General features: G+C 40.1%; 1 protein-coding gene across 4 annotated transcripts in view; it reads left to right on the top strand.

Moving 5' to 3' along the window:
- mpp7 (membrane protein, palmitoylated 7) overlaps nucleotides 1-27405 on the top strand; it is a 203917-nt gene that overhangs the window by 124508 nt on the left and 52004 nt on the right. For 2 of the 4 annotated variants that reach the window (XM_031903186.1, XM_031903187.1), the window contains 9 exons: nucleotides 4758-4889; nucleotides 9020-9101; nucleotides 9634-9719; nucleotides 10347-10421; nucleotides 10909-11105; nucleotides 11668-11732; nucleotides 21920-21940; nucleotides 22058-22069; nucleotides 26512-26553. In XM_031903186.1, coding sequence (XP_031759046.1) covers nucleotides 4758-4889; nucleotides 9020-9101; nucleotides 9634-9719; nucleotides 10347-10421; nucleotides 10909-11105; nucleotides 11668-11732; nucleotides 21920-21940; nucleotides 22058-22069; nucleotides 26512-26553 — 712 coding nt within the window. 4 annotated transcript variants of the gene reach the window in all.

Here is a 27405-nt window from a genome sequence, read left to right on the forward strand (position 1 = left end):
ATTTTAAAGAAAGAAAAAAGCCATCTATTATGTGCTATCCACCACCAAGGCCCTGAATACACAGTATTGATAAAAATTGGCGGTGTCACATAAAACACTTATAAAAATGGATTGGTTACAGAAATTTTATCAAATTGCATATACCATACCAAGCGACATACAGGCACATCCCAGTGCCACATTGTCCTCATACTCTGCCCTCCTTACATGCTTCATGCCACTGGGTCCTTTGATGAAGCACCCAATGGTGTAAAATACATAAGGAGGGGGAAGTATGGGTACGAGGTGACACTGGGTTATACCTGTTTGTTGCTTGGTATGGTAGGCACAATTTTGACTTACTTGATTGAATTTCTCTAACCAATAAATGTTTCTTTATATGTCACACAACTAATTTGCTTATTTGTTCAGCCTGAATACAGGTTCTTCAAGCCTCCTTCTAGATGATGTGAGTTGTAATGAAACGACCAATGGCACATGTTTTCTGCACCTGCTTTTGGAGCTGCTCCAACTACAATAGTCAGTAAACAGCAAATGAATTAGGCGTTTAATACAGGGGCCTGCATATATGAGACATGCATTTTCAGTAAAGCAAACTTACTGGACTACCCAAGGATATCATACCTTGTTTCTGTCCACCAAACCACACCAGTTAGGCTATTATGTTGTTAGAGGGTTATAACAAGGGTAAACCTGACAAGAGGGTTTAATACATTTATGGGACTGAAAATGTAAGCATGGTTTTTGTCTAGGTAAGGTAAAGCATTGTGAAAACAGAACACAATTACAGAAATTTAGAATAGCCATTTAACAGGTTACTGCAGCTAAACTTCTTTCTTGACATTAGGGCATATCATACTAATCAGTAAAGGTGTCAATACATGTTACAATAACGACCTTTCCTGTGACCATTAGTTGCAGAAAAGATTATTCATCCACTCCACTAACGTTAAGAGCTGAATCTTCAGATGTACAGGAAGAAACAATAGTATTATACCCTTATTTGACGATTCAGCATTAACATACATCCGCTTTTTTTAGGCGCTTTTTTCAGACCTGCCCGATCAATGAGACAACCGATATCCAAGGCTTTTTCCGATATTGGTCGCCTCATCATTCCACCATACGTGCACCAAAAATCATACGTTTTGTACGATAATAATAGTGCGTGCATGAGCACCTTAATGGAATTAGAAAAGGATGCATGTTTTAGGCTAGGCAATGTAAAGTGTCATTATTCATAGTGTGTTCTTGGCATTCAGTCTTAATAAAGTAGAGGGTTTAGGAGAAACACTTTAATACCCCTGTCTATTTACACAAGTTTGGTTTGAGCACAAAACACAGGGCAATCTGGAATGCTTAGTGCTTTTCACATACAAGCCGTTACGTTTCTAAGGGCTTCTTAAATAGAGCCATGCCAAAAATGTACCTTTTTCATTGTTATGCATGCAGCTATTTTTCTTAATAGGGTTTATGTTGCACATTGTGACGGCCGCTTGATTATAAACATGTTTTCTTCATCTGAAACATATGATAATGTGCAAAACACAAAAATATCAGGTTTTTGTAACACTTTTCTGTGAGTGTTGACACGGCCTGTGTTTTTAAATATACACATGGGACTGATAGCATGTGTCTCTTTTAAATTTCATACATTTTTTTTATTTCCAAAAGTTGACTTCACGCTAAACAATGGCTAACATTTCATTTCATTATGCTTATGAAATCTCTTAATTGTATGCCCACACATAAGATCAAAAGCCTTGTTGTCTTTTTTTTCGGTTCCCTTTTTATGTCTGCACATATTTGTGAATTAAATACATCTTTTCAATGAAACACATCAGAGATCTGTGCAGACATGGTGGGAATAATGTAAAATATGAAGTGTGATTAGTGCACAACACCTTTCAGTACCCTATATACATAAATAAATGCTTAGAATAAAACCAAGTGTTTTATGATGGTAGGAAAATCCATGTAATATTTCAGCTTTCTCCCTTTAGACTTGTATGGTAATGGGATGCAAACAGATGTACTGGAAATGCAATTCCATAGGGGTCATATACTTTGACGGTGGGCACAAGAACAAGAGCACTAAGGGGCGTCCAGGGCCACAAGCAGTCAACACTGGAATTGTTATGTAGTAATTAAATGCACACTTAATCCAAGTGAGATCTTACTTCTTCAATATGGCACCCCTCAGAAACTACCATATTACCATTACATGGTGGTAATGAATGTGTCCAGCCATATCTACAGATTGACATTGTCTAATGCAATAAAACTTGTGAAGTAGGCTGGATAATAGCTCACAACTCCTTGCCCCTCAATAACAGGGTTTATTAATCCCATGTGATCCTCCTACACCAGTAGTTCCTAAACAGTGTGGCCTGCCTCTCTGAAGCAGTGTCTGGGGACATGTAAGATAAGGAAAGACTGCATGTTTGCTATATTAGATAAAACACAATATAACTATACTATCATATAGCTTTAACCTTAATTTGAGGTTAGAGGAGCTTTGACCGAATATATTTATTGACCGAAATATATTTATTGAATAACATCATCTCACATTGCTGATAGATTTAAAAGTATGATTTCTGCCACCGTCAAGTCTTTCTCCTTTGAGAGAATTAAGTATTATGGCACACCAGACCATCCATGGACTGTCCATTTCCCATTAAAGGACATGTAAACCCTAAATTTTTCTCTGATATATATATGTTGGGAACATCTCCCCCACCCAAACCACTCCATTTGTACTGCATGTACCCCGCTGTTAGTCAGCACCATTACATTTTCCTTACACAAAAAGCAGCTTTCACCCAGAAGCCATTTTCCCTCTGACATCATCAGTGACATTTACATCTGCAAACAGCACATGTGCACTGTAAAGTTCATGCAATGACGAATGCAGGCTTACACAGGCAGAACTAACTGATAAAAAAGTGTGTAAAGATGTGTTTGGTAACCTGAGTTGAGAAGAACTGAGTATGCCCAGTAGCCAATAACCAAGTCAATTGGCTAAGTGAGTTACAGGAGGAGAAGGAATCATAAGTGATTAAGGGGATGCTGCAGCCTTACTATTAAGCTACTAACAACAGGAGTGGCAGATTCTGTATTAATCATGGCAGCATCAAAAAGACTGTACTTGTACTGTATCCCTAATTGCCATAGATGGAACTATAAGGTAACCCCCACAAATAAACCAGAAATATTTTGGCTCTAAATATATTGTATAAATAGAAAAAAAATTGAATAGCAAAACTTTGAGGTACAGAAAATGTACACTACAACCCTTTCCGCCAGCCTCACGTCACCCGGGTTAAACTCTGACAAATGCTATTAGCAAAGTTAAAAATAAGTTTTTAATGAGTTAATGGCTCTATTTAGGAAAGAGTGACTAATTGAATGTATTAGGCTGATTAGGTAATTACCTTCCTACTGGGACGCCTTCCATCAGCAGCTCGAGCATTGTCAGCCAGCGGTTTTCTCCCGCTCATTCATTTTCTTCATTGGGAAGTTCCATTGCGTGGACTCCCTTTGGCACACAATGGAAAGTGTCTCATGTAACAGGGAAAAGATGGATGAGCCGGTATCATTTAATTGCTAGTATATCGAATGATTGTGACACAAAACTGTTTGCAAGAACTCCAAGGGGCTGATTTACTTACCCACGAACGGGTCGAATGGAGTCCGATTGCGTTTTTTTCGTAATGATCGGTACTTTGCGATTTTTTCGTATGTTTTGCGATTTTTTCGGATTCTTTACGAATTTTTCGTTACCAATACGATTTTTGCGTAAAAACGCGAGTTTTCCTATCCATTACGAAAGTTGCGTAAAAAGTTGCGCATTTTGCGTAGCGTTAAAACTTACGCGAAAAGTTGCGCATTTTTCGTAGCGTTAAGTTTTAACGCTACGAAAAATGCGCAACTTTTCGCGTAAGTTTTAACGCTACGAAAAATGCGCAACTTTTTACGCAACTTTCGTAGTGGATACGAAAAACTCGCGTTTTTACGCAAAAATCGTATTGGTAACGAAAAATTCGTACAGAATCCGAAAAAATCGCAAAACATACGAAAAAGTCGCAAAATGTTCGTTTTCAAGTCGGAACTTTTCCAATTCGGGTCGGATTCGTGGGTTAGTAAATCAGCCCCCAAATGTTGCAGTTTTACTTTGCTGGAGTAATTCTCTGTGTTATGGCTCTTGTACCTATTGTGTAATTGCTAACCATTGTTAGTGATCATATGCTGCACTCGTGTGATGGAAGCTATGCCTCAGTATTACATGGGAATGAACTCACTTCTTCAGATATAGCCAGCTTTAGAATGCTTGCTCTGTAGAGTCCTGTTGCATATTGACTGCCAGGGTCGGACAGGTTGTGCAGGGCCCACCGGGGCTACTGCCCCAAAGGTGCCCCCATCGGCCGTGTCACCAGGCCAACGTCCTCCCCTGAGCACGCATAAGTGAAACGTGTTAGGGGAGGACATACCAGGACATTTTTTCCTGGCGGCCCAGTCCGACCCTGTTGACTGCTGGACCTATTCCAGATAAAACAGGCCAATTACTTTGTGGCACAGGTGCTGTTCTCCAGCACCACTCACCTAGCAAAGCACTTATAGGGGCACAATAGGCTGCTTGACTTGTTAGCACTATACATGAATGTGGTATGGGTATGTATATTTGTACATTATGTATACATACATAGACACACAACAGTGTTGAAAGATACTTAGCACATTTTATATGTTTACAGGCTCTTCTCTCAGTGCATGACACAGTGGCACAGAAGAGCTATGATCCTGTGCTTCCTCCCATGCCCGATGACATTGATGATGATGAAGACTCAGTGAAAATCATCCGCCTGGTAAAGAACCGAGAGCCACTGGTAAGTCTTTAAACAGTTATTCCATCTGGCCACAGGCATTTTTCTCTAAATAGAGTCTGCTTGTAATGCTAGTGTTGGAATTCCCAGTGCCATTTTGGAGCATATTATAACAGTCCTAAGTCTCCACTCCTTTATTGCCCAGGGGGTCTCGTTTATATAATTATATGTCCGAGTGGGCATTCAATTCGTTTTCAGCCAATTTTCACCCTACTGTCCAACCATCTGGACCTGTATGGCTTCCTCAGATACTGTTGGATTGCAGTTGGGTTATCTGATGTAAAAATACCATCTTCTGGAAATTATGCATTTTCCCATTGAAATTCACCCTGTGCAAAATGACCCATTCATTTTCAAGACAAAACCAATTAAACCTGTGGCTATATGGGCACCTAGCTGGGGACCCTCCTGATACAGTGAGACATTGAGCTTATACTCTGCTATTGGCCTTTGCATTCCTTAACTTTTATAGCATCCTTTTCTCTCCAGTCTGAAGATTTAACTGCAGGAATTGGTTTGAATATCTTAAAACAAGATATATAGTGGGTCAGAAAGGCAATAATAATAATAATAAAATGCAGATTCAGTTTGCTTTCTGTTCCCAGAGGTCACTGACCCTCAAAAAAAAAGACAAAGGTGTTTTGATGTCTTTCTTCTCAAGAAACTGATACCAGCCAATCATCTGATTGCTTCATTTAGTCAGTGTCGGCTTCCTTGGTTTGATTACAGCCAGGACATGGAGTTTGTATGTTCTTCCCATGTCTGTGTGAGTTTTCTGTGGGTACTCTGGGTTTCCTCCCACACTCCAAAATCATACAACTTCAGGTACAACTGACCATGTGTGATTGTGATGGGAATCTTAAGGTCCCCATACACGGTAAGATCCGCTCGCTTGGCAAGATCGCCAAGCGAGCGGATCTTCCCCCGATATCCCCACCTACGGGTGGGCAATATCGGGGAGCTTGAAGTTAAAAAAAAAAATAATAATAATCATATGTAAAAAAAAAAAAAATAATAATTATGTAGGCGGCAATGGGGCAGTCAGTTCGGGGACCGCATCAACGAGCCGAAGTGGTCCCCGATCCGACTGGATTTTCTAACCTGGCCGACCGATAGCTGGCCAATTTCAGGCCAGATATCGGTCGGCCAGCCCACTCGTTTCTGCCCCTACACGGGCAGATAAGCTGCTGAATCGGTCCAAGGGACCGATATCGGCAGCTACAATCTGCCCGTGTATGGGGACCTTTAGACTGTAAGCTTCTGCTGTGTCAGGGACTGATTGAAATAATGTATAATCTCTGTAATGATGTAAAATATCTATAAAGCACTGCATATAAAAAATACCCCAAAACATATTGAATTTTGCTTTAATATCAATTATTTACCATAATTTAGTTTAAAAAAAAAAAAAAGCTACTGTGCCCTCTTTGTAACTTATTAAATGACATGATTTATCATGGTAATTATAAAAGCTTTGAGGATACCTATGGAGTGTAGTAGGTGTATTGTACTAAGATATCCCACAGAGGAATCTGTTCTCCTTTGAATAATCGTCTGTGGAAAGATGATATTTTCAGGGGGATATCTGGAAAATATGCAGTGCAAGATCAAGGATGTGCCTTACAAACATATAACAAATGTAATGACCGGTGGGGGGGTATATTTTCTTCCTTCCTTGGCCTATTTGGCGCTTGCGTCCTGCTGCGAAGGTGTTAAAGAAATAACTTGGTTAATGGCTGTTCTGTATATATATTTTTTTATTGCCCTGCAAATATCCTGGAAATCTTATACGTGTTATGTAGAGTATTTGTTTTTGTCAGAAGGAAGTGAGAAGAGATGTCTGCAAAGTCACTTTTTGAGAGCTGTAATGTTGTACACAGATGAAAAAATGCAGAGCTCCTGTGATTCATACAGTGAGCGCTTGTCTCTAGATAGACATCTCTGGCGGAACTAAGGCGTCCGACACCAAAAAAGGGGAGCCTTGGTATTTACAGAGTTTTGCAAGCTCCAGGGTATAGTTAAATGTTGTTCACACCAAGACCACGCAAAGAGCATTTCTGTATGAAAAAAGGGTTATTTACATGTTTCCCCCCATGTGTAAATCCAATTCAGTATTACTGTGACAAACTCCAACACTTTTTTTTTTTTTTTTTTTTTTTTGAAAGTAGGTCAGACCTTAATTGGAAGGGGTGAGACAAGTACGAAATAGTAGAACTGATGTCTTTTAATATTGGGTGATAGGATTGGGGGTGTTTAAAGGAGCAGTCAGACGGGGAAGGCTTAAATAATGCAATTCCTGTGCAACATATATAATAATAATATATATATATAAGTACAGGTATGGGACCCATTATCCAGAATGCTCGGGACCTGGGGTTTTCCGGATAAGGGGTCTTTCTGTAATTCGGATCTCCTACCTTAAGTCTACTAAAAAAAATATTTAAACCGTAATTAAACCCAATAGGGTTGTTTTGCCTCCAATAAGGATTCATTATATCTTAGTTGGGATAAAAAGGTACTGATTTATTATTACAGAGAAAAAGGAAATCATTTTTAAAAATGTGAATTACTTGATTACAGTGGAGTCTATGGAAGATGGCCTTTCTGTAATTAGGAACTTTCTGGATAATGGGTTTCCGGATAAGGGACCTTTTTGTTTTAAGATCTCTACAATAAAGACAAGTTTTAGTGGACCAAGGAGTGCGTGCCATTTCTCTTCAAACTGATTTCCGGATATGGGGTCTGATACCTGTAGAAGGAAAAGTAAAATGACTGGGGGGGTGTGATTGTATTCATTGACCTGATACCCGGTGCTTCTGTTAGAAAACTGCACCAACCTGTGGTTTGTCCAGTGAGCACAATGGAACAATCCTCTTCTTCCGCTTCTTCTTTCTTTGCTACCCTGGGGCTGACACATGCTCAGTGAAGTCAAAATGACATCCTTCATTTTTTGTTGAAGTTCGCATTTGCACCCGTGTGAAGAAAGACAGGAAAGCTGGAAAATGAATTGTTCTAGGTGCTCGCTGAGAAGTACCCCAGGCCGGTCCAGTTTTCTGCTAACAGCAGCACCGGCCTGGCGGATTAGGAAGTGATTACAATCACTGGGGGACTCAAACTTTTGGCACCCCCTAAATGATTTCAGTTTTCCTTCTCCTTTAAAGGGGATGTTCACCTTCAGACAATTGTTCCTTGTAAGAAAAAAAAACATTTTTGTAATACATCTTTATTATTTTAAATGTTTAGTTTTGAAGCTAAAGATGAGGATCACAGCTGCTAAAAAGTCTCTCTTCTCTGCTCTCTCCTCTCTCTTTGAAAGGGATCGGCCACACCAAACTTGCATTCTGCCCAAACAGGAAGTTGGCACTGAACTGGTTACTGCTGTGCCTTTCCTCTTCTGCCTCATATCTTTGATACCATTGGCTGGCAAGAGTCAGGGCCGTGGCAGATGGGGAGATTAGTCACCCTTGACAAATCTCCCTTGTCGTGGGCGACTAATCTCCCCGATATGCCATCCCACCGGCTAGAATGTAAAGCGCCGGTGGGATCGCATACGCGGCTCGGAAATCGACAAAGTTTCCTCTCAATGCCATCCCAACAGCGATTTAGATTCTAGCCGGTGGGATGGCATATCGGGGAAATCTCCCTTGTCGCGGGTGACTGATCTCCCCATCTTTCACGGCCCTCAGCCTGTCGGATTAATGAAAGAGAGGAGAGAGACTTTTAGCAGCGCTGATCCTGGTCTGTAGCTTCAAAAATAAACAATTTAAACAATAAAGATGACAGGGGCTCTTTAAATTCAGACTATTGTCTGCAGGTGAAGGTCCCCTTTAAGGCATAATCCAAAGCCTCTTCCATCTGTAGAAGAGTTGACTGAGCTGTACCATATCTCTAAAGTTCTCTGGTAACTTTTAGAAACAAATTTCCAGTTTTTCTTTTCATAATCCTGCCCCCTCACCTCAGTCCAAGTGCTAGAGCTAGGCACGAGACGGGGCATCAGGCCTTTTGCCTCAGGCTGCAGCCAGCCTAGAAGTACAAAGTATCACAGTATAGAAAAGCAGATTATATAATTATTCCATTTGAAGTAACTGCTGATTAGGGAGTAGTTAAGCTAATATTTTATGTTTTTATTCAAGGGTGCTACTATTAAAAAAGATGAGAAGACAGGTGCAATTGTTGTTGCCAGAATAATGAGAGGCGGAGCTGCAGACAGAAGTGGTAAGTTTGCCTTTGGACTGAAGTATTTAGTTTAAACTCTTGTAAGTTTCCTTACATACACTATGTTGTTCCAATGGCTGCTAGCTACGTTAAATTATCTCTTAATATGATGGAAACAGTGAAATGCATGCCCCCTCTACTTCCTTATTCCTATGATTGGTTCAGTCACTGACTGACTGCTAAGGTTAGTGGGACCCTAGCAACCTAGAATAACAGTTTAAAGAAGAACTAAACCCTAAAAATAAATGTGACTTATAATGCCATATATTATATGCTGAACATATTGAACCACCCTAAAGGCTCTGCATCTCTATAACAGTAATTATTCAGGCCTTCAAGGTTGTGCACAGAAGTTCCCCATCTTGGATTTTTTTAGGAGTGTCAGTGACACTGCACATGCTCAGTGGGCTCATGAGATCCAGGCAGTAGTCACGCCAGACAGTGGGACCTTGTGGCCACCTGAATGTGAACCTCTCTAAGTGCAATTAAACATGTTTACAAGTGACCAGATTTTCATGTTTTGCTCCACCAGGACTAATCCATGTTGGAGATGAACTGAGGGAAGTCAATGGCATAAGTGTGGAGGATAAGAAACCAGAAGAAATCATACATATTTTGGTAAAATACCGCGTTTCTATATATTTCACAGTCAGCCTAATGTGTTTTAAAGAGAGTAATAGGTAACCACTAGATTGGCAGACAGACTTCTTAGGGATTCTTTTCATTTTCTGGGGTCTACAACAAACTCCTGTTTGAAATTAGCTTGCTCTTGTGTTCAGACATTGCATAAATGTTGTCTAAGCAAAGCCATGTCTAGTCTAAAGGTAGCCATACACAGGCCGATCTCCTACTCTCTCTGACAGACCAAACAATTGGAGAGCATATGAGGGGCCACACACAGTACCTTTCTACAAATGATCGGAATAGCAGGAAGAGGAACTGTGTCTTCTCTTTAAATTTCCAGATAAAATTTCCTAACCTGCCCAATCCCTAAACTGACCAGTATTGTTTTGTACGATTTTTTCTTTCTGTGTAAGGTGAACATTATGAATAAATACTTTTATAACATTCTCATTTTCCAATTTTAACTGATGGTGCAAACCTTATGGTGATAACCAAAAAAATGTCCAAATAGGGCAGAAGTTGTGCAATTGTCTTTATTAGCAGAGGGTCAGGGTGCTATTAACTATCATTTGTGCATATTTTCTTACACATACAGCTTTCTCCTCCTCTTCAATATTGCAGGCTCAGTCTCAAGGTGCAATAACATTTAAAATCATACCTAGTATTAAAGAGGAGCCACCAAACAATGACGGAAAGGTAGGTGCTTACACTATGGGAATACGCTGTGTTGTCCTGTGTTTGTATATATATATATATAGTAGTGATGTGTGGGTTGACCCGTTTACAGTTTACCTTTAGATCAGACGGGTTGAAATTTGGGCGACTATTGTGACTTTGGATTGGGTGCTGGTCAGACTTGGGGAGTACACTCTTCCTCTGCTCCCAAAGTTTACCTGTCTTGAAGGCATGTGAAGAGGTAGTGCACACAATGGAAAGACATAGGTATGGGTTGGGTTTTTCCTGACACACACATTACTAATATATAGATACGTTTGCTGTGTTGTGACTTGAATGGAAGAAGCTGTAGATACACAGAGTATTTGTCTGGCTGTGATTGGGATATATACCTCTCAACCCATAGATACAGGGCAATATGTTGGGTGGCTGATCCTGTAGCTATGGGGCATGTGCTGTGCTGTCTGTAAGCGACGTAAATCTGAAGCATGATGGTCTTATCTTGCAGATGTTTGTTAAAGCCCTCTTTGACTACTACCCTAATGAGGATAAAGCTATTCCTTGTAAAGAAGCTGGGCTTTCGTTCAGAAAGGGAGATATCCTTCAGATCATGAGCCAGGATGATGCAACCTGGTGGCAAGCCAAACACGAAGGTGATGCCAATCCCAGAGCAGGCTTGATCCCTTCAAAGCAATTCCAGGAGAGGTTAGCTCTGAAACTCTCTCTCTTCCTTCCTTCGCCTTGCCTTCTCATTCCGAGTAAGCTGCGCTGTATTTCACCATACTGTAGGTAGCTTACCGATAGATTCACAAATAACAGGGTCATGACCGCCTCGAAATGAACTTAAAAACCTCTTTTCGCAAATATTTCAGACTTCCTTGCCTGTCTGGCCAAAAAAAGAATAATGACAGAAAATGATAGTTCTTGTTCTGATCCAGATTGGACGAGGACCATATGGAAAATAGCACATCAGTATCTCAATCTGCATTGATGTGCTCTGCAGAAATAAGTATTGTAACATTTTTTGGACCAGTTACAAAAGAAAAAGAGAAAAAAAAAAGAGAAGAAATCTGCTGGTTTTATTTGTATTGAAGCTTGAATAGATTAGATGCTGCTTTAGTTTTGGGTTTTCTTCCAGGGGCTTTAAAAAAAAGAAATAAATAAAAATAACAGAAGTAGTTGCAATATGTGTTTCATAAAAATATCTAATCCTGTAATGGAAATGTTGGATTTCATTGGCCTTTATGTACCCTTTTTTCACCTGCAGGAGATTTGCGCTCCGAAAACCTGTAGTGTCGAACCAGCCGCAGAAAGTTCCCAACAGAAAATCATGTAAGTCTATTAAGCGCGGATAGAAAAGATCAGACGTGTTTTTTGCTCTAAGTAATATAAATTGATTTGGAATTCTCCTCATGGGTATGTTTGTGTAATATGCCTTCGGTATGTAAGGGGGCGTTGGAGACTGAACAGACATTATATCACTCCTTGTCGAAAGTGCTCTCTTATCGATGAAAGGAGCTACTCATATTTTATATACCAGGTGCTGTGTAAAACTAATACTAATGGGAAGGGATTTACCATAGATATTTATGAAATGATTGTAAGGGAAAATCTATTCAGCGCCGGATACAACATATATCTCTGGTTCTAATCTTCTGAAAACACTTTTTCCTTCCTAGTTCCTACATTCGCCAAATAGGTGTTTGTATTCAGTATTATAAATTCAGTAGATGAACTAACTGCCTAAGGTAACCCATAGTAACTTATTGGATTGTTGTGCAAACTGCTGCTTTTATTACATTGGTCTATGTCTGGGGGGGTTTATAAATACTCGCACAACTCATATCTGGCACAGGGTCCATTGATCAGCCTGATTTGGTGCAACGTGTGGGGGTTTTTCACCTTTAGGTTAACGTTTAGTTTGTTATAGAATATCTTGGTTTTAGTAACTTTGAAATTGGTCTTCATTTTTTATAGTATTTGGCTTCCTCTTCTGACCCTTTCCAGCTTTCAAGTGGGGGTCAGTGACCCCAGCAACCAAATAATTATCGCTCTGTGTGACTACAACTTTTATTACTTAACTTTCTTTTCAGGCCCCCTGTTATTTATATTGCAGTCTCTCACTCAAACAACTGCCTGGTTGCTAGAGAAAATTGGACACTAGCAACCATATAGCTGCTAAAAGTCCAAGTAAAAAATGAAGACCAGTTGCAAATTGTCTCAGAATAGCACTTTCTACGTTATACTGGAAGTTATTTTAAAGGTGAAGAACCCTTTTAATAAGTGCGACCAGCTTACCAATTTCCTACAGCCCATGGCTCATACTATCAGTCCAATTCTCTCAGCATTAATTGTTGGAGCAGAGAAAAAATGTTAGGCTGAAGGAGCTCATTATTACAATATAATGTAAAAAATCTCCCAAAAGCTGTAAGAAGCAGGTTAAACATTGACTGCAGCTTTTTGGGGTCTTGATCAGAACCATTCACCGCTGCCAATATCCAGAAAATTGCCATGTTTCACCTTTCCATTGGGAGTATTAATTCGTTCTGCTGCTGTAGTCAGCAAGTTGCTTTGAAACTACATCTCCCAGCATCCCCTGTCAGTGAACCGAAGCTATATATTTTCCAGCTTTCCATTCTGCCCTGGGATGCTGAGCTGCAGATCAGAAGCATTTTGAGGTTAGAACTCTTATTGGATCACTTTGGTCATTCCATTTTGATGTTATTTTTACCTTCAGTGATCTGGACATATTTTCTGTCAGTGAAGCTTACGCAGTGCGTGCTTAAATAGGCTTACAATGTGCAGCTTGTTAAATAAGCCTACTACATACATAGGGGCTGTGACCTACCAGTGTGAACTTCAATATATATTTTTGTAGGCTGAACATTTTTATAGAATGCAGATTGTTAGCATTTTTCTCCTGTCTCAGTGTCCAGCCTTTTCATATTAACTGTACTGAAGGCTAAATCGTATATCTATTTTTATTCACAATGTTTAAAATCTGCAAAGTATTACAGAGCAAGCCTGGCTGCAATGCATAGTCTATTGATGTCCCTATGGCTAAAGTCAGGGGATTGGTTCTGTTTATTATCATGTATTACTGACTCTGCACCTTCTTGTATTGTGAAGGTATGTTAAGTTTTTAGGTACATATCAGGAAAAGAAACAGAGCTTTGTTCTCTGTAATATACAATATGTGATATACAATGATGGAAGGAAAAAAAGCGCTGCAGTGGCTGTTCCTCTACCGCCTTCTGTTCCACCGCTGCTGCTTGACCCAATCATGTGTCAGGTAATAGCGAAATGGCAACCACATTCCGATAAAACAAAGGATATAAAGTCACATCACCAATGCCTTTTGATTTGTTTACAGCAATAAAAACATCACAGTGCAGCTTCGGTGAGATGCCTGTGATTAAAGGGGAACTCCACCCAAGCTCATCTTAAGCTTTTTAAAAAGTAAACATAATTTAAAGCAACTTTGTTGTATACATTGATTAAAAAATATTCAGCATTTTAATGATTTTTAATGCAATAATATGGTTTGGAACAGTTATCTAATCTTGACCACCCGTTCTTCTGCTGATTTGACTACTTTGAAACTCAAAAAATATGTAAGTAGTCGACTGTCCTCAGCTTCCCTGTAGCCTGCATCCTCCAAATCCCACAATTCCCTACACAAGTGATATCAATAAGAAAAAGAACATCACAGTGCAATGCATTGTGGGTTTTGCAGTTCCTGCATGCTGTCTGTAAGCTGTGGAGAGGTTGTTACAATTTGTAAAATCAGTGTTCTAGTCTCTCCTCCCCTGCCAGGATTTCAAATGATGCAGAAAGAGCAGAACTGTTTTGCAGCTGGCTTTCAGCAAATAAATATGGTATTTATTCATATTTTTGAAGGAACAGATTACGTTGATAGGTATATTAGAAGTTTCTGATGCATGGGGGCTCTTCAACAAATTTTGGTTCAAAGCCAGAGTTCCTGTTTTGTTGATTAAGAACACATACTGTATGCCCAAAATGCGTTAGGGACCTGAACTTAGCTGCATCCTGAGTATACATTTTTGCTCCCAGATAGAGTCTGTACCCAGGCTACACATTGCCTTTTAGTGCAGCTGCCTGAGCGAGCCTACATTGGCCTACGTTGATACACAGGCAGAGAGACAGCTAGATGTGACCCTAGCTGCTTGATGTGAAGGTTCCCTACCATCAAAAGACGGCTGGAGTAAGAAACCCACCACCTACCCTTGTCAGTCACTCACAAAGCTTGTAATAAATCCATGCAAAATACTAGCTGCAAAACTTTCCCCTTTCAAAGAATAATCTAAAACGCACATATTAAAATAAATATTTTCTTTCCAGTGGAATTTACACCAACATCTGTTTTACGTATTTCTGCTTAATTTATTTTGCCCTTTTGGCTTTTTGGTTCTGAACAAGCTCATGAAAGCGAATCCTGCCCCAGTATTACATGAGCCTGGCGAACTTCTACCATATACAGTGATGTTTATATGCCAGCATCCAAGCAAAAGGGAAGAAAAAGTCATAAAAAAAACTATGGAATTTCATATCCATATTAAAAAATAGAATTTCCACTATTAAAGTTGCAAAGTAAAACTAGACCTTGAACCTGATATTTTTGAGGTAGACTGTCCTCTAACGTTTATGTAAGAGCTGAAAACTAAAACCCATGCGCTCCACCGTCATCAGTCGGCACAGTGATGAACCATAATAATAGCTCCGGTTTATAGGAGAGCCGGAATACACCTGTGTACGGCATAAGCCCAAGGACACCTTGCCTTGAAAATGTGTTCTGTGTGTTTAAATTTAAAACATTAATGCCAACATTAATGCAAAGCCTTAGGGTAATGCAACACTGGGCTAATTATCAGCCTGTGGAAAAACACAGACCAAAATCAGCCCCTACCCTGGCATCAGCTCCTACCTTGCTTGCACTTGGAACCATTGCTTCGGTCTGGGTGCAGGCACATGACACGTGACACGTGACAGATTTTCCCAAAAAGATCCCTTATCCAAAAAAACGCGCCTCCCAAAGCATTCTGGAGAATAGATCCTATACCTATATATATATATATATATATTTTTTTTTTTGCAGCATATTTGTTCTAATCAAATGCCCTATATAATAAAAAAAAAAAAATAAACGAAAAAGTGCATAGCCTCCTATGTAATACAGAATGCTCATTATTTTGGGGGTGTGAGATAGGTGTTGAAGGCTGAGACAGTAAATCAAAGGTTTTGTTTAAAAACATTAATTTCACCTATTAATTTAACTGAATATATTAGGTAATATGATCAGTCTTAAAAAAAATTCTAGCATGGCTTGGAGTCCTGTACAGTTTTCTAGAAAATGTAAATATTTCTGTGGTATTCCTGGTAGGACATTTGAGGACAGTTCATGAAAATGTATAACCTAAAGTACCACTGGGTCGTTAGTTGTTTAAATATCAGATTGAAGATGGCTGAACCTATGTCATATTTGCAATACTGCATTGCATGGATGGTCCATATAAATAGTAAGCCATGCTTGATCAGTCTGATCCATAATGGCTGAAACTGAAATAAATAATCATGTTAACCTCTTTTTGTGTGATTTAATGATCTTCCAAGGCCTTCAGTATCTACATATCTACCTGTTCTTTGTGTCTAGGCTTTGGAAGCTTTGAATGTGTCTTCCCTCTTGAGGAAACTTTGGATGACTACGGAAAACCGAAGTGACACGCGTGTTTTCCAATTGGTGGTCTACAGTACCGCCAGTAGGAAAGTATTTTAGAGGAAATTAGTTGCCACCGCTAGAGGAGATTAATCACGGGGCAACGAATCTCCTTATGTGTCACTGGCCTAAAGCAGGAGTGGCCAATACGTTGATCGTGGTCCATCAGGCGATCCCCCCTGGATTTCTGGTGGACCACGATCAAGCCGGGGATGCAGAAGTGCTACTTTAATGCGTACGTACGCATTCACGCATTCCGCATACTTCCGGACGATCGCGACCGTGAAAAGTCTGGCCACCCCTGGCCTAAAGGTTCAATTAGGTTGAGCTAAGTACTAAGAGCATTGGCTGAACAAGCCACTTTTGCAGGATATGGATACAGCAGAATTCTGATCTGAATTCCACCCGTGCCTTATCCTAGCCAAGTCCTCTAAAACAGGATAAGGCTCACATCTTTAAAATCAAAACAAACTGATTTTATATAAAGATCTGAAGACATTAAAATTGTACATGAAATACCCAGCTGTATGCAGATAGTTTCTTAAAGAATTCTAAGCTGCAACCCTTAAGTTCCTGCTGGAGGTGAATAAAAACTTTGGTTTTATAGTAGAGCCCTTTCAAGGTCTAATAAGGATAAAATATGACTGATTTCATACATTTTATCTGTACAGCTGTTTTTGTTTTAAAGGAAGCTGATGTAAACTGATCTAAACAACCACCCACTTAGGCCCCATTTTAGCATTGCTTAACCGGTAACATCTTTAAAGCTGCTATGGCAATCTCCTTAATCTAAAATCAGTGTGCATATTTTAATTAGCAGCGGCAGTTATTGCGAAGCCTGTTTTAAGGGTCCCTCGGAGGTACTCTTTCAGTTCTGTTTCCACAGAGAGAAATTGGATTAAGGTGATTGCACTACCACATAATGCAGTCATACTCCAGAGCTATGATCACTCGTTGTCGAATCATCAAGGAGTTGGCGGAGGGCCCTTCCATATTGCGAGTGCCCTCCATCTGCAAAAGAATGAAGTCACTTATGAGAAACATATCGTGTTTGTTCATCCTTCCGTGTGCACGGTGGAACCATTTCTCCTATTACTGGAGACGCTAAAGTGACAGGCTGTTGGCTGCATTCAAAAGAAGTTTGCTCCAATTAACGTCAAGTCCTGGAATGCTCACTATATAATGTATTTGCTGATACGCCTAATGTGTATTACCTTGTGTTTTCCATATTTAGCCAATAGCTTTATACCATTTACCAACTGTTCTCCTCAGTTCAGTTCTCGCTTTTTGTGGGGAACCATAGATGTGCTCAAGATGGAACTTGTGACAATGGGTTCGAGTGGTTTAAGCTGAAAAATAAGACACTAATGGCTCCAGTACAGGTGTAGTTTGGGTCTCTTCTGCTGCTGATAAGTAGTAGGTGGACCTGTTTTACCACCCATAGTTCAACCCTTGAAGCTTTTATCGTACAGGCTCTGCCTGCAACAATGCAAGCCCTGATCTGACACCCAATTGATCAGATCAGGTGGTTGAGTCTATAAATTCAAGGTCTGAAGCTGGCCATACACTATAAGATCCGCTCGTTTAACAAAGTTACCAAATGAGCAGATCTTTCCCCCAAATATTGTGTTAACCCGATTGGTTGGCCCTAGAGCCAAACAGTGACATTACAGTGACAGGGCAGAGTGAGGGCCGATGGAATCCTTAATACTATCCTCAATCCTATCAACATCTGCCAGATTTGGACAAAAAGTAGCCAGCATTATATGGCCATGTGTACCCCACTTTTTCTCCCATATATTACCAGTTATAACCCATTGCTTGAATTGACATGTTTTTAATTACCTTTTTTCTTAAAGGGAACTATTAACCCTTTAAAATGAATTCATGTCTCGTGTTGAAGTCTCTTACAGTGATGAACATCTTCATGTCTGTATGTGCAGCTATTTGTTTGCATTTGTATTATGTTGAAATTTTGTGGAGGTGGCTGCAAATTTAAAATAAATAAGGTGCTCCAACTATATGGAATTTAAATACACGCTCTATTTAAGTTGCAACTGGGAGTAGCACTAGCAGATTGTAATGAACCCTTTCCCTTGGAATGTAGATTACAGTAGGTGTCTGGGATTACCTGACATATATTGGGATAACACTTGGCTATATCTGTGTGAGAGAAACGCTACATTTAGGTGTTTAAAGATTAATTATATGCTTTGTATATGAGAACTTCTATATGTTTAATCAAATAGTTCCTTACTCTTCAATACATTGCAAAAGATGTTCATATTTTACATACGTTTGAGGTACTAACACACATGGATAGCTGATTTTTTTCCCTGGTGTAAGAGCATAGCGAATGTAGTAAATTTAAATGAAATACAAATTAGACTTGAATGTGGTTAAGAGTGTAAAGCAACTCTTTCTGTGAGTGAAGGCCTCTAACCAAGGCCATGAAGAATTCATGAACCAAGCAGACAGGTACAGTTTTGCCATGGTCAAATAGCATTGTTTTATTTTGTGTATATGCATGGTGCCTCATCTCCAAGGTGCCTCATCTCCAAGGTGCCTCATCTCCAAGGTGCCTCATCTCCAAGGTGCCTCATCTCCAAGGTGCCTCATCCCCAAGGTGCCTCATCTTCAAGGTGCCTCATCTCCAAGGTGCCTCATCCCCAAGGTGCCTCATCTCCAAGGTGCCTCATCTCCAAGGTGCCTCATCTCAAAGGTGCCTCATACCATCCCCAAGGTGCCTCATCCCCAAGGTGCCTTATCTCCAAGGTGCCTCATCCCCAAGGTGCCTCATCCCTAAGGTGCTTCATCTCCAAGGTGCCTCATCCCCAAGGTGCCTCATCCCCAAGGTGCCTCCCCCAAGGTGCCTCATCCCCAAGGTGCCTCATCTCCAAGGTGCCTCATCTCCAAGGTGCCTCCCCCAAGGTGCCTCATCTCCAAGGTGCCTCCCCCAAGGTGCCTCATCTCCAAGGTGCCCCCCCCAAGGTGCCTCATCCCCAAGGTGCCTCCCCCAAGGTGCCTCATCCCCAAGGTGCCTCATCTCCAAGGTGCCTCATCTCCAAGGTGCCTCATCTCCAAGGTGCCTCATCCCCAAGGTGCCTCATCTCCAAGGTGCCTCATCTCCAGGGTGCCTCATCCCACACGGTGTCACACAAACCTAGACAGTTGGGGGTGCTGTCAAAATTGACTAGATTTCCCAATCAAATTTGGATACGTATGGCCAACTTTTAAGGCTTTTCATGCAATGTTTATCATTAAATCTTATCACCTACTTTGTAAGAGATGACTACTTTTTTATGTTACTATTGTACTCAATTAGAAATGTATGTATCTCAATACATAGAGTCATAGATATATATATGGTGTAGGAGGGTATGTATTAATTACCAAGACAGATACTGTTAGTAAAAATGGTCTTCTTTAGAGCTGATAACTGTGAGTGGGATTGTGTTAATTACATTATGTTTATATACACATGCCAAAGTATAACAGTATATTCATTTCTTTTTCAGCTTATTAGAATATTTACTAGGAAATAACGTTCTATTAAAGTTTGCATTGAACCTCTGCCCCAAAGAGTTTGCAGTTAAAGGGTAGTGGTGCCTTTGCCACTAGGAGATGTGGTCTTGGTGTAGTAGTGGAGATTACTCTACTATTCAGCATCAGAACCATCATCTATTTCCAATATAACTGGTTAGGAAATAAATATGGTTAATGTAGACATGAGTTTACAAGCAAATACAGGGCAGGCAGGCTGTAGGTGTCCTGTGGCTTGGCAGCATATACATACATTTATTATTATGACCAGGTTGCACTTTTTTGTGTTCTATCCTTGAAGGGGCACCATAAGGGAAAGCTGCAGGCGCAAGGCTAAGTGCTGTAGCTATAATGCTGTATAAAATCTTTCACATGTAAAAAGTGGTGTAAAATAAAATTATATTTTTTTTGAGCCATATCATTTTCCTTATGTCATAAACTGATACTGATACGTTTCTCCCATTTATAGGAGCATGTTGATAAAACTTTAACATTAGCCATCACCATAGCTGAAAGTAGAAGATAAACCCCATAACAAATCCAGAAGTTATTGAGAAAAAATAGCATAGAAAGCAATGATTTATAAAGGTGTGCTATTTACTAAGGTGCCTATTTGTATTTGCCACAATTATACCACAATTCAAATCTATTTAAAGTAATTGGAACAAGAGTGAAAAAAGTCTTGAGCAAAAACGTGGTGAAAAAAGAACCATTAGCATCACTTTTTACACTAGGATTTGACACTCTGCTATTCATTCATTGCCCAGCTTAATAAATACAGGTGATGTACATGCTGTAACATGGTGAGTGTGGTGAGAGGTAGTGCATTCCAGCTGTTGGCTTACATATTGTGAACAATATCATATTTAGTTTTCAGTAAATTATCCACAAATCATGGCTATTACATTCTACCAGCACCCCTTAAAAAAGAGCTAGGCAAAATCTAAAACCAGTTGTTCTTTTGTAGTTATTTCATTTTTTTTAGAAGGTAGAGTGAGGAAAGAATGGGGGAATCAAGTTAAAAGCAGGGGCTAAAAAAAGTTTCCCCTTCTAGATTTCCACCCTGTAGCCCTTTATTGGCTGTTGAATTACAGCTCCAAGTACATTCCAAGGGTGAGGTTTATGGCATAATATTATGTCCTGCTGCTTTGGGTTGCTTCCTCAGGTGCCTTCTCTACCCTGCTCTGTTTTATTTAAATTAATTAACACATGCGATACTACTTTAGCGAATTGCGCGTTTTCTTTCGCAAAAAAGCATGCAATAACGCTTATCGCACTTTAGTGAATCAACCCTAAAGTGTGAAAAAGTCACGCAAATTAACCAAAAAATCGTAGATAGTACGCACAGTTCTATAAATTGGAAAACATACAAATTTTTTGTATTCGGACTCATTCGTACTTTGATAAATGTGCCCCTGTGTGTAGCACGTTCCACCTTGGGTCTTTGTAATTGACCCCTATAACATCTTTAGAGTTCAGTATTTAATACAACAGTAGGCAGAAGGTTTTATCACTTTATCAGCTGAAATTTCCTCCACTTGTCTTAAGAAGAGATGCCAATCGCAAATTTGACATCCGGTACCTAAAGACTCAGTGTTTTTGCTATACAACACATTCAAATATGAGGGCTAAACTTACTGTGTCCACAGAAAGCTTCTTCTACTATTATATTTATGTGTGTCTGCTGAGCTTCCATAGTCTCCATGCTGACATACACAGAGGACTTCAATAAGAGCTCAGTCGGCGTTGAGTGCAGTCTATGCCCCAGCCCAGGGATCCCCAACCAGTGGCTCAGGGGCAACATGTTGCTCACCAACCCCTTGAATGTTACTCTCAGTGCCCCCAAACCAGGGAGTTATTTTTGAATTCCTGACTTGGGGGCAAGTTTTGGTTGAATAAAAACAAGATTTACTACCAAATAAAGCCCCTGTAAGCTGATAGGGCGCATAGAGGCCCCTAATAGCCAATCACAGCCCTTATTTGGCTCCTCCATAAACTTTTATGGTGCTTGTGTTGCTCTCCAAGTCTTTTTACATTTGACTGTGGCTCACGAGTAAGAAAGGTTGGGGATCCCAGCCCTAGCCCATGTGAGCTGTGTGGCCTCCCTGTAATATTACATGAGTATAGAAATGTCTCTTTTCATAATGTTTGCAGTCTGTGCCTATTGACTCCTATCATGCATAATATTTTTAATACTGTGAATTTAAAAAATATGTATCTTTTTCTTTTTGGCTGTTCTAAGATGAGGAAACTGTTGAGTATGGTAGGTGGATATTTTTCATCAAAATGTAACATTTCTCCCACCCCCCCAAAATGTTTTTTTTTTTTCTTCTTAAACATCTAATCATTTCCTTTCCCTTTCTTCTATTTTGCTTCTCAGAGGAAATTGAAGGTACATGTACAAACGTTTCTTTGCTTTGCCAAGTAGCTGTATTTAGACAACATGTGTTCAGCATTTAACTGAATGCGGTTTAGAACACGCTTAGAGTACAATTGTTATAGACTTTCCATACTTCCTTTACTATAGCGAATAGCATTGTCTTTATACTGTCGTTATGCTTTGGTATGTGCAATAACATTTATATCCGAAAAAAAAAATGAAATTCATTTATTTTGGTCTTTTGGGGGTTTTATACTGTGTTCTGTGTAAGTCTGGTTTCCTTTATAGTATTGGAGTCTGCATTTCTGTATGCTTCATGTGTACTAGTTATTCATTGGGAAGCTTACCAGAAGTGCTTGTTGCTTACTCAATGATAGACATCAAACAGACAGGCAAAAAAAAAATCATAAAATCAAAGGAAAACGTCTTATTTCTGTAACTAAGTTACAGAGTTTAAGTTTTGTCTGGGATTTTACTTTTATTGCAGACTTTCCTCATTTTGGTTTTGTTCTGCTTAAATTGAACTACAGCATTTCATAAGGGAAATCAAGCTGAAGCCGCAACCATTGCTTTGCAATTTTCTGTTTGTCTACTGTTAAAGCAGTGAAGGACAAAGCATGTCCATGTGTATTCCATGTTCTTCTAGTTTGGGTTATACAGGTCTGAATCCTGAGGCATACAGGGAGCATTGGTCACTGCTATGTGAGTGGCACCAAGCACATGGATTCATTGTTACTTATACTGATACTGGGTACATTGCCATACACTCTCACCAAAGTTGCTACAAACCACATTTAGAACTACTGCCACCATATTTAAGACAAATGTACACAAGGCCTCAGTAGTAGTTGTCCAAAAAGGATATTTGCTGTTGGTCACATGGACAGCTTAACTGAAAAGTTAGGGTAGAAAAGTTGTACATTATGTTTAAGGGTTCTGTACCAGCCCAAGGCACCCACAGCCCTTTAGCAGGGAAGATCTGTGCCCTCAAAGATGCCCCAGTAGCCCCCCATCTTCTTTTCTGTTGATTCCCTGCTCTGTGCTGCTGTCACTTACCTGAGCTTAGGGGCCCACTCACACTATACTGTATATATAGAATATAAATGTCACACTATACTGTATATATAGAATATAAATGGCACACTATACTGTATATATAGAATATAAATGGCACACTATACTGTATATATAGAATATAAATGGCACACTATACTGTATATATAGAATATAAATGGCACACTATACTGTATATATAGAATATAAATGGCACACTATACTGTATATATAGAATATAAATGGCACACTATACTGTATATATAGAATATAAATGGCACACTATACTGTATATATAGAATATAAATGGCACACTATGGCTGATTATTAAATAATGCTGATTATTAGTACATGTCAGCACAGAAACCAGTGCAATTTGCATCAGAATTAAATAATCAGCCCTGTAGCCATTCACACTCCTAACAAAATCCAAGATGGGGAACTCCAGTAACATATAAAGTAGTGGCTCATTACTACTATACAGATGCTGAGCCTTAAGTTCAGTGTATAAAAAATGGCATTTCTGGTTCTATTCAATTTTAGGGTTTAGTTTTCCTTTAACAACCTTCATAAAGTGAAGCGGTGCATTCCTGGACATCCGTTATAGACTGAAGAACACAAAGGGACCCTTGGTTATCCAGATGGCTCAGTTACTGTTACCCAGTAGCAGTGATCAGTATTCCTTGTATGTTATAATGCTTTACTCCAAACTGCAGAGGGCATACAGTATGTTAGTCTGCATATATATTCATTATGCCCTTTCCATTGAAGACAAAAACAATAGTCTCTAATTAGCCATGTGTTTCAGTTGCCAGTAATTTTCCCATGGCCACTTCATTTCTTTTACTGTGCCCATTGCCTTAGTGTTTGTTAGAAAGTATAGGCTAAGAAGTTGCTATGGCTCATAACCACTAAGAAACATTGCCCCTGTCCAGTAACCCCATGGCACCAGTTAAATTACTTTAATTGTAAAAAAAAATAAGTGTATCCCTAACAATCCCAAATTCCCCCCCACAATTTTGGAATAGGAGTTGACCCACCTGAACAGAGAGAATAGAGCCTTATAATAATTACACAGGCTTTATTTTTAGCCATGCTGTTAAATTATTCTGGCATTACTATGAATCAGTGGGCATTTAAGATGAAAAACAGATTTTTATGTAACTCTATAACCTTTTTTCTGCACAGTCATATTCTGTGTAATTAGTACCAAACCCAAGACAGAATTTGATAAACGCAGACTTTATATATAAACTATTGAAACTTTGGCCGCAAATTAAATTAAATACTTATTTCAATCACATATAAAAAATAATGATGATTTATGCAGTTTTATAAAATAACATTTGTACTTCAGTTTGCTTGTACAATAAGCAGCCAATGTAAGCACAGTAGAAGTCGACACAAATAGCATGGGATTAGCAGGTAAATTGCCGTGACCTTATATGAATAAATAATAAAGTTAAGAGAATTCTGATGGCCTTTAGGCACTGAGGTCATGTTTGTCCAAATCAATTCAAAGAACTAAGCAAGATTGGTAACTGCCCTGTACCCAGGCCTCCAGTCTGAAATCTGCTTTTCTGTCTGCTCAGTGTAATGAATCTGTATAAATTACAATTTTCTCAGTTATTCCTGTAAAAAATTATATTGTGGAAATTTCCAAAGAGGATTCTATGAAATTTAGACAATTGAAGTTCTGGAAGACAAAAACAGACTGAAAACATGCCTACATTGTATGATTTAACCCACGTTTGAGCAAATAAACCGTGTTCAGATCTGGAGTCACCATCTTACAAATGTAATTTGCAACAGAAAGAAAGCTGTCTTTGGGAAGGTTCAAACAGGGACACCAGCTCAGGGCACTGCACCTAAAGGGGGGCCTGTAGAGCTACAGATATAGGCAACAGTAGACAGGTAGGTAACTAGTAGATCATAGCTTCTGAGATGCAAGTCTTCAGAAGCAGTGGGGGGATAATAGCCTCTGGGAAGGGACTGTGGCTGTGGGATAGCAGGTATAGTAGGGAGAGATGGTGCCTATAGTAGCAGTGGGGGGATAATAGCCTCTGGGAAGGGACTGGGGCTGTGGGATAGCAGGTATAGTAGGGAGAGATGGTGCCTATAGTAGCAGTGGGGGGATAATAGCCTCTGGGAAGGGACTGGGGCTGTGGGATAGCAGGTATAGTAGGGAGAGATGGTGCCTATAGTAGCAGTGGGGGGATAATAGCCTCTGGGAAGGGACTGGGGCTGTGGGATAGCAGGTATAGTAGGGAGAGATGGTGCCTATAGTAGCAGTGGGGGGATAATAGCCTCTGGGAAGGGACTGGGGCTGTAGGATAGCAGGTATAGTAGGGAGAGATGGTGCCTATAGTAGCAGTGGGGGATAATAGCCTCTGGGAAGGGACTGTGGCTGTGGGATAGCAGGTATAGTAGGGAGAGATGGTGCCTATAGTAGCAGTGGGGGGATAATAGCCTCTGGGAAGGGACTGTGGCTGTGGGATAGCAGGTATAGTAGGGAGAGATGGTGCCTATAGTAGCAGTGGGATAATAGCCTCTGGGAAGGGACTGTGGCTGTGGGATAGCAGGTATAGTAGGGAGAGATGGTGCCTATAGTAGCAGTGGGGGGATAATAGCCTCTGGGAAGGGACTGTGGCTGTGGGATAGCAGGTATAGTAGGGAGAGATGGTGCCTACAGTAGCAGTGGGATAATAGCCTCTGGGAAGGGACTGGGGCTGTGGGATAGCAGGTATAGTAGGGAGAGATGGTGCCTATAGTAGCAGTGGGATAATAGCCTCTGGGAAGGGACTGTGGCTGTGGGATAGCAGGTATAGTAGGGAGAGATGGTGCCTATAGTAGCAGTGGGGATAATAGCCTCTGGGAAGGGACTGTGGCCATATGGTTGCAGATACAGTACGCCAACATGGGAGCAGTAATACTTATAGGGCAATAGGTCAGATGGTTCTTTTATATTTCATTGTTTGTCTACCAATGGACATTCATAAACAGATAACCCAGAAAATAGAATTGACATTACCTGGCACTCTGTAACTGTACTGCCAGCGATTATGTGTTAATATAAATAATGGGGCTCCATGGAGTCTGTTTGCCATGACACTTGCTTTCCCTGAAGACAGCCATGTAAACCAATTTGCGTTGCTTTTAATTCTGCCTTTGGCAAACAACTTTTCCATGACAAATGAAAGTGACATATAAAGGGAATTTATTACATTTATCGCCAGCAGAAAAACAGATTTCTTGTGTATTTATGCAGTGCTTCATGTCCTTCAAATTGTCATTTTTTATTTTTTGTTTTAAGTGAATTTTCTTTTGCACTTGTGGCTGGCTTTCTAACTGTTCTGCTTTATTTCTTGGCATTGGTCTGTGCGCTTTTATACCTCATCCAGAAGATGCAGAGTTTGCTGCTCATAGCACTGGAACCTATTTAGGTGAGCAAATGGACACAACAGAATCTTTTTTTACATTCACTTAAATCCTCTTTATGGTCTCTGTCTCTGTTCTTTTTCTCTGTGTGTGCGTGTGTTTTTTTTCTTTGTCATTTCCAAATATTTCAGGAGCAGATGGGAAAGTGAAAGGTAGGACTGATCCATCAGCTCATCTCATCCTGTTGTGAGTGACTGTCAGTATTGGTGCCATTACATTTCACGCCGCTCATTATGCAAAGCCATCATTTTGGTGCAAGCACTGACTACAGAATTGTGATATTGACATATTGTTACATTGTAATTGGAAATGGGTCAGTGTGCTGGGGAGGTTGACAGTACAAGATCCAATAGGCTGGTTAAATCTGTGCTCCTGCCTATCAAATTCTTGCATTACGTATAGGCATGGCTTGCAACTTTTGGACCAGCATAAGGGTGCGGCTGCTATAGGGCGTGGAGGGGGCTGGGAGCCGCATTTAGAGAAATAAAGTCAAATAACAAAAAATGTATGAATAAAGGAGAGGGAAAGTTACAATCACTGGGGGTACCAAAATGGTAGGCACCCCCCATTGCTTGTAACCCCCAGCCGGTGCTCATGTAAGAAGAAAACTGCACCAGCCCGGGATGTATATGACGAAGTGACGCTCTTCTGTCTTCGTTCTTTGCACATGCTCAGTGGAGTGAAAAGACGAACTTTAACAAAAAAAGCCGCCTTTTCACTCAACTGAACATGTGCGGCCCCGGGATCTCATCAAAAGGAGAAGGAAGGAAGCGGATCATTCACCTGCAATTACCTAGGGCCAGTGCAGTTTTCTCCAACAGGAGCACCTTCCAGGGGTTTTAGGTAAACGATTACAA

This window comes from Xenopus tropicalis, chromosome 6 (assembly GCF_000004195.4).
Source record: "Xenopus tropicalis strain Nigerian chromosome 6, UCB_Xtro_10.0, whole genome shotgun sequence".
Taxonomy (NCBI): domain Eukaryota; kingdom Metazoa; phylum Chordata; class Amphibia; order Anura; family Pipidae; genus Xenopus; species Xenopus tropicalis.